Source organism: Lissotriton helveticus, chromosome 3_1 (genome assembly GCF_964261635.1).
Source record: "Lissotriton helveticus chromosome 3_1, aLisHel1.1, whole genome shotgun sequence".
NCBI classification, from domain to species: Eukaryota; Metazoa; Chordata; class Amphibia; order Caudata; family Salamandridae; genus Lissotriton; species Lissotriton helveticus.
The window spans coordinates 349,422,367-349,441,573 of NC_136061.1; the positions used below are offsets into that span (position 1 = coordinate 349,422,367).

General features: G+C 46.2%; 1 protein-coding gene across 1 annotated transcript in view; it reads right to left on the reverse strand.

The window, feature by feature from the left end:
- GOSR1 (golgi SNAP receptor complex member 1) overlaps nt 1-19,207 on the reverse strand; it is a 468,207-nt gene that overhangs the window by 384,358 nt on the left and 64,642 nt on the right. Inside the window, exon 2 of the mRNA XM_078680012.1 lies at nt 1,579-1,696. Coding sequence (XP_078536138.1) covers nt 1,579-1,696 — 118 coding nt within the window. The remainder of the gene's footprint in view (nt 1-1,578; nt 1,697-19,207) is intronic.

Genomic DNA, 19,207 nt, shown 5'->3' on the forward strand with positions numbered 1-19,207 from the left:
GCTTTGCATGCAACAATTCTAATAAAATTTAACAAATTAACAGAAAGATTTATTTATGGACCACACTTGTTTTGGAATAAAAAGGATTAAATTAATACATTTATTTTTAGAGAAATACTCATGACTCAAAGAAAGTTATATTATGTAACATTTGTTTGTCATAACTGAAGTTTACAAGTGCCTTCCACACTACTTTTGCAATTTAAAAAACTAAATTTTAATAAGCAATGAGATTGACTAAGTTTGGACAAATTGCTGCCTTAGTTGTTTAGCTGACTTCCACAATCGGAGTTTAAGAAATGTTTTGATGACTTTTTTTCCAAATGTAATATTTTTCGCACACTTTTGGAGGAATCCCAAACCAATATTTTTTAAATATTACATTTTTATTAGTACTACCTACATGTGCAAAATAATTGAACAATTAACTAATAAACGGTGAATACAAGTAGCAACGTAAATATACTATGACCAACTTCAAATTAGAAACATAAAAATGACTGTTGAAATAAACTAAAGTAACTGCTCTTTACCTATTCTGATCAGCACTATAAAATAAGAGAAAAACGCATATCAAAGATGCATTACAGATCAAGTGATGCAGTCCCGGGTCAGTGAAAGTGTGCCCTCGGCGTACCGCTTTCACCACGGCAAAGGTCAAATTTGCCAGCAATAGGATGCAGGTATCTACAAGACTGGCCTATCCCACACGATCTAAATGGTTAAATAGTTCATTATATAATAATAACACCACTGTTACGCGACAGCGACAGAGGTTAACATGTTCCTGTTTTAATATGTGTCAAGGTCTTTTCAATAAATGTGGTCTTCAGTTCTCCAGCTGTCAGTCGGCTTGCGAGTTTTGAGTCGATAATGCAGCCACAACCTTTTATTATATGTAATTCAAACCCAAATATACTATTAAAACACATACATTTTAAAACTATGCTGGTGTGCAACACTATTCTTTAGCATGATATTTATTATTTTTACAATTGCTTAAATCATGATGTGATAGGCAAACACACTATTTAATACCCACATTGCCACACCAGAGAAGTTTGATTTACTTAAACTCTCTTTGTGTGACCATAAAAGACATTTCTAAAAGTTCTCAATTGAGAACAAGATACATTGTGTGAGGTGATCCATCAAAGTTTGTACATTTATCAGTAGAACGCAACATGACTTATATGTGTGACTTCTTTGTTCACTCTCACCTCTATGAAACAAAATTAAAAGATTAACAGGTCCAAGCAACAGGGGCTAGAGACATCAAAGACTGTTCCTGTTTCATGTAACTAGTACATTTCTTTAAGAGACCTTGATCTGTTTTCTTAAAAAACAAGACATTTAGGGCAGTCGTGCAGACAGGATTCACACATCAACCACGGTCATCACTACACCAGTGCAATGTCCAATGTTAGTAATTGTCTTTACATGGAGAGTTGAAAGTCAATACCATCATAACAGAATAATCAAATGTGAACACATTTAGAATATACAAAGGAAGGAAGACCTGGTACAGGATCAAAGCATAACAAGAAAAGATGCATTGAAATATGAATGTGACATTACCTATATGCATCTCGTCGCCCCTCTCTGGCACTGTGGCTGTAGCTTGTGCATAATTTACTGAAGGAGATCAGTTTTAAATCCAGCTCATTCTCAAGTTGTCGGGCTTGCTTCCGAAGATCTAGGGCAAGGAGCAAAGAAAACATTTATTTCATGTTTTTAAATGAAGCCAAATGTAATGTATTTGTATTTTGATAGTATTAAAAATGCATAGTCAGCCTTTCTAATAGCGGTGCTTGCTGTACTTAGTAAACAGCGCATCGCAGCAAACAATATACGAACAGTTTCAGCAGATAAATATATGCAGAACAGTGATATGTAATGATTTGCAAAGTTATTCCTAGAAAGGCAAGCTTTGAATATAAATAGTACATTCAGACACAAATAGAATATATATAGTAATATCCATAAATGCTCTTTCCAGGGTGTTGTAAGAGTTGTTTCAATGGCTTGATCTTTCGAAGTCAAGCTGGTGGAATTCTAGTTTGTAATTTGCAAGCATGACAGTTTAAAACAGTGTGCAAATGAGCTGCCCACTCAGTTTAGCGTCTTGTAGATTACCTTTCAAAACCTTTTGCCAAAACGTAGGTCTGTTGGTAGCAATAAGTGTGACACTTTTCAGCATTCTAAAGCCAGTACAAAACTGTGCATTTATGTAGCCTAATTCATTTGGCATAGGTATTAAATATGATAAGATTTACCCAATACAGATACGTCGACCAGACAAGCTTTTCAGACACAAAAAAAACAATGTAAGTGCACAGCACGAAATCATAATAGAAAGGTAAACTATATTTAAGTGAATAGGGTACAACAGTGCAATCTGTCAGTCGCGACACACATCCATTTAGGCATATTATTTGTTAAACTGTGCTCGATTTATTGTTATAATTAATATATATTGTTAACTGTTGCAGGCAGACAAACCACACTCATTTTTCACACTAATACTCTTGAGATTTACTAAAACTACAAAATAACATTAGTAATTATACCGAGACATTTAAAGGGACGAAGGAGCAATCCAGCTGGTAGTATGCCCTGCACTCGCCGCCACCAGGGCTGAAGTAGCAAAACACTTCCTTTATACATTTGGTTCCAAATTAAAAAAAACTAATTTTTATAAACTAATGCTTAACTACACACAGAAGTTTTATTTTTTTATTGGTTTATTGACATTTTTTTAAAACAGTACACATTCTACATTGCAGTGGATAATCGATATGATCGAATGTAGAATCCAACATGAACGTGTAAACTTAGAACATAACAAAACAGCCAGGAAGCCGTATACAATCCTACAGTGCCTGAATAGGAGCATTTGACTAGTCCAAATTGAGATCGCAACGTGGCAATATGCTTATCATCCCACAGAGGACCCACAGCGGGCGGCATACAGGTGTCTAGTTGTTATACCTGTTCAAAGGAGCTCTTTGTGGAACTATTCATGTTTTTGTGGCTCAAGTGAATGTGACCCATGAGTGTCTGTACGGGCTGGGGACGGAGTGCAATCATCTTGGAGCATTTTTAGCCAGTTTAGGTAGAGGGACCCCATTTATTTTTTGGTCTGGAGGCTGTTGGCATCAATTCCAAGAAGTTAGTTAATTGTGTATGACTGAAGGTGACATCCTGTATCCATACCTTAATCGTGGGGACTCTCCTGTCTCCCCAATGTATGGACACTCTATGTTTAGCTAACAAGAGTAACATGGCATGTAATTTGGGTGTCTCAGCTTTAGTGTCTTTCACAGAACCCAATGATCCAATGATCGGCAGTGGTTCGCCAGGTGCCCCTAGTATCTCTTGAATTTTATTAAATATGTCAGCTCAGAAGGCAGCAATTGGTGGGCAATACCAGGACAATACCAGGACATATGCACGACCAGTCAACGGAAAACATGACAGCCCTCAAGAACGCCATCCGCAAACACCACCAGCTGATCCGCACCACCAAAAGGTCATCTTTCACAGAACGACTGGACAACAACACCCACAACAGCAAGGAACTCTTTAGCATCGTTAAAGAGCTCTCCAACCCCAACAACGACGACATCACGCCATCGCAAGACCTCTGCGACTCACTTGTCACGTTCTTCCACCGCAAGATCGCCAATATACAAGACAGCTTCAGCGCTCAGACCACGTACCCAACCACCGAGCCAGCGCCCCCCACCACCCTCGGCACCTGGACCCCCGTCAGCACGGAAGACACCACCCTCGTGATGAACACCATCCACTCAGGCTCTACAGCCGACCCCTGCCCACACCACATCTTCAACAAAGCTGACTCCATCATCGCACCCCAACTCCGGGACATCATTAACAACTCCTTCGCATCCGCCACCTTCCCGGAGAGCTGGAAGCATGCAGAGATCAGCGCTCTCCTGAAGAAACCCACCGCAGACCCCACAGACCTCAAGAACTTCCGCCCCATCTCGCTCCTCCCCTTCCCCGCAAGTCATCGAGAAAACCGTCAACATTTAGCTGACCGCCTTCCTAGAGACGAACGGCTCCCTCGACCCATCACAGTCCAGATTCCGAGCGAACCACAGCACCCAGACCGCCCTCATCGCAGCCACCGACGACATCAGGACCCTGCTTGACAACGGGGAAACTGCCGCCCTCATCCTCCTCGACCTATCGGCTGCTTTCGACGCGGTCTGCCACCGCACCCTGACAACCCGCCTCCACCACGCCGGGATCCATGGAAAGGCCCTGGAATGGATCACCTCCTTCCTCTCCAACAGAACCCAAAGAGTCCGTCTCCCGCCATTCCGCGCAGCGGCCACCAAGATCATCTGCGGCGTACCCCAAGGCTCCTCACTCAGCCCCACCCTCTTCAATGTCTACATGAGCCCCCTCGCAGCCATCGCACGCAAGCACAACCTCAACATCATCTCCTACGCCGACGACACCCAACTGATCCACTCGCTCACCAACGACCCCGCCACCGCCAAAGCCAGCTTCCAGGAAGGAATGAAAGACGTCACGTAATGGATGAATCTCAGCCGTCTGAAACTGAACTTAGACAAGACGGAAATCCTCATCCTCGGCCCATCCACCTCCGCCTGGGCCGACTCCTGGTGGCCCCCTGCACTGGGCACCGCCCCCAAGCCCACGTACCATGCACGCAACCTGGGATTCATCCTTGACTCCTCTCTCACGACGACCAGGCAAGTCAACGCCGTTACATCTTCCTGCTTCAACACCCTCCGCATGCTCCGTAAGATCTTCCGTTGGATCCCCACTGGAACCAGGAAGACGGTCACCCAGGCCCTCGTCACCAGCCGACTGGACTACGGGAACGCCCTATACGCTGGGACCACTACCAAACTACAGAAAATACTCCAGCGCATACAGAACGCATCTGCACGCATCGTCCTGGACATCACTCGACACAGCCACATCTCTGCCCACCTGAGAGAACTGCACTGGCTCCCCGTCAGCAAGAGGATCACGTTCAGACTCCTCAACCACGCACACAAGGCTCTCCACGACATGGGCCCCGAATACCTCAACAACCGCCTCACGTTCTACACACCTTCCCGCCAGCTCCGCTCCGCCAGCCTCGCCCTTGCCACCATCCCACGGATCCGCAGAACCACCACCGGAGGAAGATCTTTCACCTACCTGGCGGCCAATACGTGGAACACCCTCCCCACCCACCTACAACTGACCCAGGACCATCTCTCCTTCAGGAAGCAACTCAAGACCTGGCTGTTCGAGCATTAGCGCCCCCCCCTCCCCCAGCGCCTTGAGACCCTCGCGGGTAAGTAGCGCGTTCTATAATTGTTCCTGATTGATTGATTGAGGAGGTTTCGTGGCAGGAACGAACCCACATCTCCAGCAACTCTCATCAGGTCTGATCCACATATGAATCAATTGAGAGGGGGTCCTGTAAAATCTATGTAAATATTTAAAATGTACCAACCTCAGTCTGTAATTTGGTGAGAGTATTTGGAGTGGACCACAACAGAAAGCCCATTTTTCATCCTTTATCTGGCCATCTAGGTCAGAGTTCCAACTGTGCTGTGCCCTGGGTCTAGTCAGTGGTCCTCCATTTTACATGGAGTTGTATAGGCGTGTTATTAGCCTACAGGGCAAGGCGTTTGTTATCTGCTGAAGTGCTGGTAATTGAGTTGGGGGGCTTGGGGAAGGTGGAGTGTAGTTGCCTACATGTTGCTCTGATCTTAAAATAGAGAAAAAACTCAGAGAAGCTCCTCGTGCCCTCAGCCGTAGGTCCCGGCGGGGTGCAGAAGGTATTATCGGAATAGAGATCTGCAAAGGTCTCAAATCCCATTGATTTCATCAGCATTACATTCCCGCTATGTGCCATCGCAGGGATCAGTGACTTACGCGGGAGAGGGATAGAGGGGCATAGAGTATCTCCAGGCGAGCTCTGGTGCGCAGCCTGTCCCAAGCCCACCGATGGTTTTCCACTGTGTCTAACCGTCCCTCGGTATCCGGTATGTTTGATAAATAGCCACTTGGAGAGAGGGACTGGGACTGCAGTATCTTCTTCCACAGCTACATGGGGCTGAAATGGGGTGGGGTGTAGCCAATAATGTAAGAATTGAGCTTGTGCGCAAAACTCGTAGAGCAGTATACCCAGAGCCCCCAATCCTCCCTGCATGGGGTGGGGGGGTGTGGGAGCATTTCCCAGGAGACAAGTACTTGCTTCTCCACCCAAAACCATGGAGATTAATAAAGTTCGGAGGGTTTGGAAAAATGCTTGGGTGAGCGGTATAAGATTAACAAATATATCTAGAAATTTAGGCAACACAGCCATTTTAGCAATGGCTATTCTACCGGCGAGAGAATTCGGCAGTCTAGCCCATGTTTTAATTTTTCCTTCCGACAGCGCAACCGTAATTTGAATTCCAAATTTCTTGTTAGTCCTGACTAAGCCAAGTGCCCAGATATTTCACTGGACCGTCCGCCCTTTTCAATGGGTGATCCAGGTCAAAAGTCTTGGTTGCCTTGGTAAGTGGAAATAGGGTAGACTTGGTCCAGTTAATGAATATTCCAGAGAGAAAGCCAAATTTTCTAAGCTCCCTAATCATTGGACCTAAGTTAACCTCCAGGTCAGTGATATATAACATCATATTGTCCTCATACAACGAGATTAGGAGCACTCTGGTGCTAAATCCAAATCCACTTGCCGCAATGCTGGCGAATCCTTGCCACTCTCTGCTCCTTCGCACCAGCAAAGAAGAGAGGGGGAAGGGGGCATCCCTGACGCGTACTTCTCGATATGCAAAAGTGGCATGAAAGCATACCATTCATGCGCAGTCTGGCCGAAAGTGCCATGTATAGCGGTCTTATTTGTACTATGAAATTCGGACTGACTCCAATCCTCCCCGAGAATAGCAAATAAGTATGGCCATTCCAGCGCATCAAATGCTTTAGTTGAATCTAGGAATGCCACGAGCACCTTTGTTTTAGGATTAAAGTAATGTAGCACTGTGAAAAAAGTGCAGAGGTTATCAGTTGTGGATCTACCAGGAATGAACCTGGCCTGTTAAGGGGTCACTATCAGAGGGAAGTAGAGGTTGCAGTCTATTTGCAAGCAATTTTGCATACATCTTGGCGTCTATATTTATCAAGGATAGTGGACTATAGGAACCTATCTCTTGGCTTGGTTTCCCGGGTTTTAGTAACATTTGCCCTCTTGCATTGATGGGGGAAGCATGCCAGTAGTTTGAGCTTCCTCAAAGATTGAGTGGAGGGGCCAGAAGATCGGCATAGGCCTTATAGAACGCGTTTGTTAAACCGTCAGAACCTGGGGCCTTGTCCATGGGCAGACTGCTAATCAGATATTCTCTATGTGCCCTCCCAAGCCACAGCAACTCAATGGAGTCAAGGAAAGGTTGATGCTCCTTTGGCACTACCAGATGGGTAGCGGTATATAAATTTGGTATAGAAGTTGGTAAATCAATCCAAAACCTCCTGGGGGCCTTTGACTAATGTTAAACCTTCTCCCATAATCTCAGATATACAAGTGGTGGTGTGTGGAGTCTTGAGCATATTCGTTAAGGTTTAGCCTGGCCTGTTCCCCTCCGTGTAGCGTCTATCTTGAGTGTACTTGCCCATAAATTTCAACTCTCGTTGTGCCTCTGCCTCAAATTCTGTGATGAGCTCTTTAATAGATGGTAAAAAGGCAGTGACACGTGCTGCGGCACAGTGGAAGGCCCTTTGCAAAGGTTGGCTGGTCACCTTTCTGTTCCTTACTGCTATGGTTGAGCATTAAACTGGTGCAAATGATAAGCCACCTATACACAAACACAGTTAACAAGTGTAAAAATGACAAACTAATAAAGGAATACTATCAGAAAATCTGCTGCATTATACCGCATAATTTGGCTCTTCTTGCCACATAACCACAGTAACCCTGGCTATAGCAAATACATTTAAACATAGCCGGTAGTAGTCATCCTGCAGTAGTACTGTACATAGTTTATCATCGTTTTTAAGTTTCAGCATGGCTGCCATTTATAATCAATATGCTTGCTATCTTAAAATGGGAAAACAATGCGACACCATTAAGAATACCATTTCAAGATGGTTGCCTGGCTAGAGTACTATGTCGTAGGGGATAAGGCGCACTGCAGATTAAATGAGCAGCAAGCAAGCTGTCCATTAGCACTTAGCACTGCCCAGGGAACTGTAGTATGCTCTAAAAACGAAAATAAACAAGCATTTGCAATGCAATAGGTCTCACACTTGCGAGAGTTTGAGCTATTGGCATTGTAAATTTAGTTGTGTGTTTTGAAAACCTGCAAGCAGTGCGTAAACGTACTTATAGTCCTTGCTTAAGAGAAGCAAGGCCTGCCTTGCTTCTTGTAAGTAATGACTACGTGCAAAGTGTGTGTTTATGCACCACTTACAGGTTTTCAAAACACAAATGAAGGCATTGTAATTTACAATGCCAATAGCTCAAACTCTTGCAAATGTGAGACCTATTGCATTGCAAATGCTGGTCGAGCTCCAAGATGGAGGCAGCAGCAGCCATAGGAAGGCAAGGACCGTTACGCCAGGCCATGTGTTTTAAGAGCAGGAGGGAGGTGGCAGCTGCAGCCAAAACAGACCTCTGTATTTGAATGCACAGAAAAAGTGGCAAGACAGGAGCAATATTTACAGCCCTGTTACAACAGAGCTCTGTAAAGCACAAACACTGGTCTTGAGTGCTCCAACTCAAAGAAAGAAATAGTGCTCACTAGCTCTGAGTAACAATACATGTAACAGGGGCAGTCCTTGCAAATGGGTGGAGCTTTTAAAGCCCATATCCTTAATACAGCATGTCTCGCTGAGACAGAGCAAGCGCTGCCTTAATGAGAGCTAAAAACAGAATGAAAGAAATAAAAATGTATCTATACAGAGAAAATGGAAAAATAAAGGCAGATGTGCACATATGATCATAGAAATGCCATGACTTACAGGGCAAGAGAGCCAAAGGTTGAAGTGTGTTTACCCACTGCCCCATGCTATCATGGACGGATGCGAGGCGTAAATTACACTCATATGGACCAATGGCAGAAGAGAATTAATCAAAAAGCATTATATATATATATATATATATATTACTCTCCGACTTGAAAAACGGCAGCGCCTCTGCCTGTTTTCCCAGCGCGCAAACAACAATGATCGTCCGGAGTCAGGCTTGTCAAATCGCTTCTTTTATTTTGTCATTAAAGTGCAGGGTGCAGGAATCATCAAACATATATATATATTCACTGAAAAAACCATAGGTTTCACACCAGTTATAGTTAGGAATTAGCATTTAAAAAACCTATTAAATTCACTGAAAAAACCATAGGTTTCACACCAGTTATAGTTAGCTGGAAATTTTACTTGCATAAAACCCTTGAAATTCCCACGTTATAGTTAGTTGGACGCACTATAACTTGCGCGTGCAATGCACTGCTGATGACGTCACATATTACATCACTCATGACATGGTCAGTGACATCACTCATGACATCAGCGCGTCGGGTCATGTGACCTGAAAATAACACTTATCATTGGTTCAGATCAGTTTTGGTTTCCAAATGATGAAGGCCCGAGTCATGTGACCTGAAAGTAACACTTTTCATTGGTTCAGGACAGTTTTGTTTTCCAAATGATGAAAGCCCTCACCTATTTTCCTCATTCTCACTTTGTACTTTGAGTGAGGAAGACCTGTTGAAAGACCTCTCTGTACCTATTTGTCTGAAAAATGGCTACAGTAGCAGCAGCTGCAGGAGCATCTGCACCACCACCACCACCACCACCACCACCACCACAAGGACCACCACAACACCACAGTGGTGGAGAACAAGAAGAGGAGGAGGAGCGGAGGTTCCTACCAGAAGATACTACCTCATATAAGCCAAAGCAGCACTTTATCTGGCAGTTTTTTTCCATCCCAAAGGACAAGAAGAAAGTTATTGCGGCAAAGGTGACTTGTTTAATCTGTGGCTTTCAACTTTCAAGGGGGAACCCTAACAAAAAATACTCTTTTGGCAACAACACCATGATTCGGCACATGCAACGCCGACACCCTAATAACTATGCTATGGCAGAGGTCAGGGAACTGGCCAGAAACCCTGCCCAATCTTCTGCCAGCAACTCCCAAAGTAAACAACCCACCCCATCGGGTCCAGAGGCAAGGGAGAATATCCCAAACATTCAATCCAAGTTTTCCAATTTTAAAATCGTTTGCATATTGTGTGGAGGGACAATATGCTATGGTGAGCAAAGCATTACACTTATCACCCGTGCTTGGGATCACCACAAGTGCCCGAAGAAACATTAATTTTTTCCTGTTTTTTTTTTGCTCCAGTTGAGCCATTTACAATTCCCTGACCTGCGAAGCACTTTTATGGCCCCCACATCAAACCTATGGGGTCAGTGGGGGTCTACCCTGCCCCCTTTTAGTCATTTCCCCCTTTGTTTTTACCACCTCTTGTGTCTCGATCCTACCGACACACAAGCGGGCCATCTTCTTTGAGAAATTCGCGAAAATTCGTCCACCGGCACCAAAGTTATTCCCAATAGAATGTTGCGTATTTCCTATGGAAAACAATCCTAACTATAACTACCTACTGGCGACTGCCAGTAGGAGAAAATAAATAAATAAATAAATATATATATATATATATATATATAATCAATTATTTTTAATTACATCTTGCCAGACATCTAAGCCTGTCAGGCCTTCTGACGATATTTCTAGCTAGAATTATTATAGTGCAATTCTTCTATCCCAGGGTTTGTCAAAGGGAATAATCAGCACCAGAATCCTTGCCATAAAAGGAAATCTGGGAGAATACATGTAGCAAAATTCATGTCTGGAGGCTTGCAGATGTTGTAATAACAATCCATGTCTTACTCTGTCATAAGTATTTCCTAATGAATAAATAAGGACTACTGCCTTTTTTGTTATTGTACACATTCATCAGCTCAGACCCAGAGAATCGGAAATAACGTTTCCCAATTAACCAATCAGGCCTACAGTCTCTATCAATGGCTTGTCACAATACCTTGCCAAGATCTAAGGTTCTGAGCATAAAGAATTCCACAAGACAACCCATTGGGAAAACCCTTTGTCAAAACAATATACAATTACTCCTGAAAGGCTTATTGCAGTGGTAATCTTTTAACCCACATTATTTTTTCAAGTGAGTCACCAACACCAAAACCATTGCCTAGGAAAAGAATCTGTGAGATTCCAAGTAACAAAATATCTGCCTATAAGCTTCAGCGCAGTGTAATAAGAACCCACCCATAACACCCTATCATCTTTAACACATGCTTTCCACTATAAGAAAGTCTGACCTATTGGCTTTGCCATAACTTTATTTTCCATAACAAACAGTTTACCCCCATGAGCTCAGAAATAACTTTTCCCAGTAAATAAAAAAAAGGTCTACACCCTTTACCATTGGCTTGACACCTTAACAAGCCCAGGCCTGCTAAAGTGTGCATTAGTTGGCAACCAACATGCAGGCAGTAATGAAAGTAACAAATACATAAAAAATGATTGCAGTTGGCAAAACAATATGTATCCTTCTCAAAAGGATCTCTCACAAATTAACATAGTAAAAAACGTGTAGCTCCAGTATTTGTCAGAGGAGGTGACCAATATCAAAATACTGGCCTGCTGTGGTGATGTGTAAAATGTCATGGAAAAATATACCAGTCTATGGCCTGTAACACATAGTGATACCAAGCCACTATTAAAGGTCTATTTGCTTTAACAAATACTTTTCACAATAAATAAGCCAGGCTATTGCCATTGATAGAACTTGTCATAATAAACAGATCAAACTTTGACCCGGACACCCCTTTTTCCACTGAACCGATCGGACCTGTAGCCTTATATATCACCATAACCAAAGCAGGTCTAACATATTCAGCATAAACTTTTCCACAGAGCAACCATCATGCATACAATCTTAAAATTACAAAAGAATACAAAATTACAGCTGGCAAAGCAAAATATTAACTCCACAGACAGCCTAACAAGGATTATCACAGTGCCAATCTTCAAGAACTACAATTTATCAGAGGAGATTTCCACCACTGAAGCCCTGGTAACTACAGTAATCTCTGAGATTCCATGTAACAAAATACCTCTGAGCAGTAGGGTTTGATACAGAGCAATAACTATTCACCTGTGACTACATATTTATTGTGAAAAGCATTTGTTAAAGTTAATATGTCAGGCCTACTGCCTTTATCATAACTTTTCATAATAAACAGTTCATGCACACGTCCTGATCATTGGCTTGTCACCCTAACCAACTCAGTCAGTTGCACTGAGCATCAACTTTCCCAGAAGGCAAAAAGCGAAATACAAGCACACTCTTATCACACTGCTTCTGCCCAATCAAATACTGTGTTCAAGGGAAGCAACACGTGGGTTGAGCCCAAGCCCCTCTAGGAAAAGTATTTCTGGCAGCTTATTTCCCCATAGCTGGATAGGGTCATAGACAGCTGCGCTGTCACGGTATACCTAAAAAACAAGCATTTGCAATGCAATAGGTCTCACATTAGGAAAGTTTGTGCTATTGTTCTTGTAAATGACAATGTTGGTTTTGAAAATAGCTAAATTAATAGCTTTGTCATTTACAATGCCGATAGTTATAACTTTCGCAAATGTGACACCTATAACCTGGGGTTGCGCCGAGTGATGCTGAGGTGGTGTCGAGTGGTGCTGTGGTGGTGCTGAGTGATAATGTGGTGGTGCTGAGTGATAATGTGGTGGTGCTGAGGTGGTGCAGAGTGGTGCTGTGGTGGTGCAGAGTGGTGCTGAGGTGGTGCAGAGTGGTGCTGTGGTGGTGCAGAGTGGTGCTGTGGTGGTGCAGAGTGGTGCTGTGGTGGTGCAGAGTGATAATGTGGTTGTGCAGAGTGGTGCTGTGGTGGTGCAGAGTGGTGCTGTGGTGGTGCAGAGTGGTGCTGTGGTGGTGCAGAGTGATAATGTGGTGGTGCAGAGTGATAATGTGGTGGTGCAGAGTGATAATGTGGTGGTGCAGAGTGATAATGTGGTGGTGCAGAGTGATAATGTGGTGGTGCAGAGTGATAATGTGGTGGTGCAGACCGATAATGTGGTGGTGCAGACCGATAATGTGGTGGTGCAGAGCGATAATGTAGTGGTGCAGAGCGATAATGTGGTGGTGCAGAGCGATAATGTGGTGGTGCAGAGCGATAATGGGGTGGCGCTGAGTGCTGCTGGGGTGGCGCTGAGTGCTGCTGGGGTGGCGCTGAGTGCTGCTGGGGTGGCGCTGAGTGCTGCTGGGGTGGCGCTGAGTGCTGCTGGGGTGGCGCTGAGTGCTGCTGGGGTGGCGCTGAGTGCTGCTGGGGTGGCGCCGAGTGCTGCTGGGGTGGCGCCGAGTGCTGCTGGGGTGGCGCCGAGTGCTGCTGGGGTGGCGCCGAGTGCTGCTGGGGTGGCGCCGAGTGCTGCTGGGGTGGCGCCGAGTGCTGCTGGGGTGGCGCCGAGTGCTGCTGGGGTGGCGCCGAGTGCTGCTGGGGTGGCGCCGAGTGCTGCTGGGGTGGCGCCGAGTGCTGCTGGGGTGGCGCCGAGTGCTGCTGGGGTGGCGCCGAGTGCTGCTGGGGTGGCGCTGAGTGCTGCTGGGGTGGCGCTGAGTGCTGCTGGGGTGGCGCTGAGGGATAATGTGGTGGTGCTGAGTGCTGCTGAGTGGTGCTGTGGTGGTGCTGAGTGATAATGTGGTGGTGCTGAGTGGTGCTGTGGTGGAGCTGAGTGATAATGTGGTGGAGCTGAGTGATAATGTGGTGGTGCTGAGGTGGTGCGGAGTGGTGCTGTGGTGGTGCTGAGTGATAATGTGGTGGTGCTGAGTGGTGCGGTGGTGGTGCTGAGTGGTGCGGTGGTGGTGCTGTGGTGGTGCTGAGTGATAATGTGGTGGTGCTGAGTGATAATGTGGTGGTGCTGAGTGGTGCTGTGGTGGAGCTGAGTGATAATGTGGTGGTGCTGAGTGATAATGTGGTGGTGCTGAGGTGGTGCTGAATGGTGCTGAGGTGGTGCTGAGTGGTGCTGTGGTGGTGCTGAGTGATGCTGTGGTGGTGCTGAGTGATAATGTGGTGGTGCTGAGTGATAATGTGGTGGTGCTGAGTGATAATGTGGTGGTGCTGAGTGATAATGTGGTGGTGCTGAGTGATAATGTGGTGGTGCTGAGTGATAATGTGGTGGTGCTGAGTGATAATGTGGTGGTGCTGAGTGATAATGTGGTGGTGCTGAGTGATGCTGGGGTAGCGCTGAGTGATGATGTGGTGATGCAGAGGGCAGAAAGGCACAAAAAACTAGTCTAACAGAGGGCAGAAGGGCACAAAAAACGAGTCTAACAGGGGGCAGAAAGGTACAAAAAACGAGTCTAACAGGGGGCAGAAAGGCACAAAAACGAGTCTAACAGGGGGCAGAAAGGCACAAAAACCGAGTCTAACAGAGGGCACAAAGGCACAAAAAACGAGCCTTTGATTTAAAAAAAAACTCAGCCATCAGACCAAACCACAAAATGTTCCTTCGACTAACATGACAGATGTAGTCTCGATTGACCTCTATCCTGAAATATCTAAGTGACCTATAATCAGTGTAGCTTCAGCGTCATCAAATCCTAAGACGTCACCAAGATAGCTTAAACCGAAGCCCAGAAAACCCATCACTGCTGTTGTAGCAGGCTCTTGCGCTGGCTTCACCACAGGAACTGGCCGCAAGAACTCTCACCTCTTCCGTTAGGAAACTCCATTAAGGATTAGACATCTATGCTGCTGACGTGTCAGATCATCACCCGGGAGGAAGATGTACAAGCCTGACATTTGTATAGCGAAAAGTTCTTGTGAGTTTTCACAGATAGTCACGTAAGCATAGGGCAAATACCAGGTGAAGGAGAGAGCATTTCTGAAGACCTTCTCCAAGTACTTGGGGACAAAAGCGGCAGGCTCACAGTCTCGACACATGCAAAACACAGAGGCACAAAGGCACACAGGAATAAACTACTTGGCTGCACTGAAGCTGCATGTGACGCTCTGTTACAGAGGTCACAGGAAGCGGGCATTACTGCAGAGATCTGTAGTAAACCCGCAGGCCGCTGGTTGTAACCCATGAAGCAGACATGGCTGCAAGCGTTGCTGTGGGGAATTATGTAAGGCGCCAAGACAGCACGAGTTTGCTTTGTGTGTGTGTTCACTAGCAGAAGTACTACTGTGCTGCACGCTGTAAAAATGAGCAAACATGTTTGCTTTATGTTTATTGTACGCATGTGAGTGGCTGCACACTCCTGAATCCAGCTCGGGGGGCTCCCACCAAGCAAGTAATGTGGCGGGAGGGGTGAGGAACAGCGCAGGAGCACCGTGCACAAGGGGGAGTGGGAGGGGCTGAGATGCCTCATGGCTCCACGGAAACCAGGAACAACGTACTATAAAAAGCCGAACAATGTCTAATTAAACTCCGGTGAAAAAATGGGGATGGTTAGAAACAAAAGGACTCCTATTAAACAAGCCTGGAGTGCTGCTGGAATGAAGGAGCGCAGTAACAGCAGGATGCCGAACTTAAGTTACATTTTGATAAGAGCGTCTCTGTCGCACGGCCTGGCGCCCGTGAAAGTGAAAGAGTTTGCTCTGTGTGTCTGTTCACTAGCAGAAGTACTACTTTGCTGCACGCTGTAAAAATGAGCAAACATGTTTGCTTTATGTTTATTGTACGTATGCGAGTGGCTGCACACTCCTAAATCCAGCTTGGGTGGCTCCCACCAAGCAAGTAATGTGGCGGGAGGGGTGAGGAACAGGGCAGGAGCACCGGTCACAAGGGGGAGTGGGAGGGGATGAACTTAAGTTACATTTTGATAAGAGTGTCTCTGTCGCACGGCCTGGCGGCCATGAAAGTGAAAGTACGGTCGGCCGGCCGTGGGCAGTGAATAATTAGGAGAGGAGAAATGCCTGAGGCAGAGCGCACGCTGGGGGATGTCTGTGGGGGGAGGCGTATGGCTTTGATGTGCACGCGCTTTTCACGGGCACTGCATGGAATCGCCCGATGGTTAAGCTCTGGTTAAACCCCAATATCTCTCGCCAGCAATGCGCAAGCACATTAGCAGGCGAGACCTAAAAGCATAGGAATGAGCGCTTCTATGACAGCAAACGTCAGCAGTGGTTTAAGGTACAAGTAAGTGAGAGACACACACAATTGTGAAAGAAAATCACCATTCTCCCGTAGCTAAAATTGCAACACTGAAGCCAGTGAAAGCGCTAGCTACAAATGTGATTTAACCTCCCCCGTCACACCGATTCTGATCAATGCATCTCTGGGGAGATTGGCAACAACAATATAATTTGACTATTCGTTTCTAGCAAGGATGACACCTCATTTTACTCATCTCACCTTTGATTAAACAGCAAGAGCGGCATGGTATGAAGAGAAATAGCAGTGATTTAGAGACCAATGATTGTGAATAAAAGAAATACCTGTGATGGGGTCTGGAAAGACAGCACCACTGATACATGTTCCCAAAAAGGAACATCGAACGCAGAGGTGTTGAGTATTTTTACATGGGAAGAATGATAGGCTAGTTAAGGACTGAATTACAAATAGGTGTACAGGAACCATTAGTGCCACGATATTGCTGGATAATTTTAGGAAACTTTGGCGCTAGCATACAATGGCCAAAAATGTATGTTATCATTACATGAAGGCACGGGGGGATGGGCAACCTAGAGCCAGACCACCACTCTACGCGTGGCTACAAAGAAACGGCAGGAGGCACCATCACCTGCCTTTACAGAGCAATTGGCAAAGACTCCACTCAACTCCTGGCGACGCTCAGAAATCACTGGACAATAGACCTAGGTATCCCCCTGGAAGACAAGGATTGGGAGAACATACTTGATAGAACTCTCAGGGCCTTGAGGAACGCCCGTTTTAGACTAACTTACCCCAGAACGCATCAACAGATACTTTCACAGGGAAGATGTGGGATATCCAAGATGTGGGGAACTGAGAGCGGACATTATACATATGATTTGGAGGTACCCAGGGTTGTCTATAAATTGGCAGGAGGTGACGACTGAAACAGCAAGAATTATCGACCGCAAGGCTCCAGGCGAACCGGCGCACTGCATTCTTAACCTATTCCCCCACACATCTCAAACAAGGGTCACTGACAAATTTCAGGATTTGGCTTATATTCTGGCCAAGCGTAAAATTACTAGGCGATGGAAAGCACCGGGGGAGCCCTGCATTGCTAGATGGAAACAGTAACTGGAGAAATGGGCAAGCTGCGAGGTTAGAATCCTGCTTAGAAATGCACGAAGGAGGGTAGGCAAAATTGAAAGGGCCATGGCCTGGTAGGCTCCAGTGGAGAGTATGCGACACGCCGACCTGGAATCAGGCAATTAAACACTGGTAACCCAGTCCCGACAGGGAAGTCTAATACGACATAGCCCGGAACGGGACTTGGTGCAGGCCCCACCAGCTGAGTAAATAAGTAGGGAGGATCTCGAGAGGGTCAGAAGAGACTACTAGCAACAGGACACCAATAGCGACCTGCAGTTAGGTTATGGGAGAGGGGAGTTTGGGGGTGAAAATACTCATGAATCAGATGCATGTTAGGAAGATATGTGTTAAAACGACCAGAAAATGTAAATGAGAAGGTTTGGCTGTGAGCCAACAGGTAAGATGTATGTAACTTGGCATGCTCAAGAAGGAAGAAAGAAAATAAAATGTGTTTAAAAAAAAAAAAGAGGCATGTTATCATTTACCACTGGGCAAGGTATATATTTTTTTCAATGGTGAGCTTAAAAGGTATTTTAGAAAACAAACACGCACCAATTGCCGTGCACATTTAATATACCCTTTTCTTTGGTTACCCTTTTGTCAGCACAATAGCCATTATTGCTTTTTCTCAACATTATGCGCCAAATTATATTCTATATGGAATTCCTCCTGTTTCTCTTCGTTAAATTACCCCCCAGCAATATACCTAACCCTGTATGTGGAGCACTATTTGTACTGTGATTTCTATACACTAATCTTTATTTCCCCCTTTTGTTATTTCTACTTTCCTTGTTTTCCTTGACTAAACTTTCAATAAAGTTTTGAACAACAAAAAAGATGATCTGAGTGCTGACTGGAAGACGAGACAGTAAGATTATCGACAAGTATACAGGAGGATAATTTGAATCACCTCAAAAATGATGAATAATGGGGGGGGGCGTGGCCAACAGCATGGCCGGTTGAGACGTGCCTTGCCGGAGCTCCCGACGAGCTGCACACAGATCCGCCGTTTTACCATCCCTAGTGAAGCGCCACACACCAACGGGAGCCGCAATACCCCAGGAACTACCGGAGGTACATCCGACGCACTAACGGTGCAGACCTCCACAGCAAACCGAGCCTGAAGCTCCGACTCGGCGCCTCGCGGCGAGACCAAGATGGCGGGCGCAGAGTCCGCGATTCGCCGGGGCACGTAGGAGCCATCCCGAGGCCAGGTGGGGTCTGAGGACACAGCCCGGAGAACGCGGCGGACAGGCCGGTCCGCGGTGCTGGCTAACCGGGGGCGGCGGACAACACGGGAGACGCCGCACACCGGCCGCCTTTACCAAGATGGCAGCCGGCGCTGCTCGGAGCCGGTGAGAGGGAGCCGGGCTGGTCACCTCCGTCATTTCCCGTGCACACATCTGCGGTCAGTGAATTCGGGGGGCGGAACGGCCCTGGTACATTCTCGGCTGTGAGCCAACTCCGGGGGTCGGCTGGCGCTGGTCCACTGCGCCTGCCACAAGGACCCAGATCCTGTACCAACATGGCGGCGGTGCTCGGGAGCTGCCCGAAGGTGGGGACCGCCGCGTGAGTGCTTTGCCCATTGTGAGGATCTGGAGCCTGCGCCCTTCCCCCCCTTGGCTTGAGGAACGCCCTGTACTGAACAGCAGAGAAACCATAGGACGAGAAGCCCTGGAGAGATCACTGCGGGAGGGGACACGCTGGGAAATGCCGAAACCACAGAGACGGAAATCACGGAGAGTGCGGAAGTTGACTCCGGCGACTCCGTACCGATCCCGGGCCACGGAAGACATTCGGGGTGGTGGATCGACGACACCGGGAAATAACTATGGCGGGCTCCAGGTTTAGTTGCTTGCGCAATGGCATCCG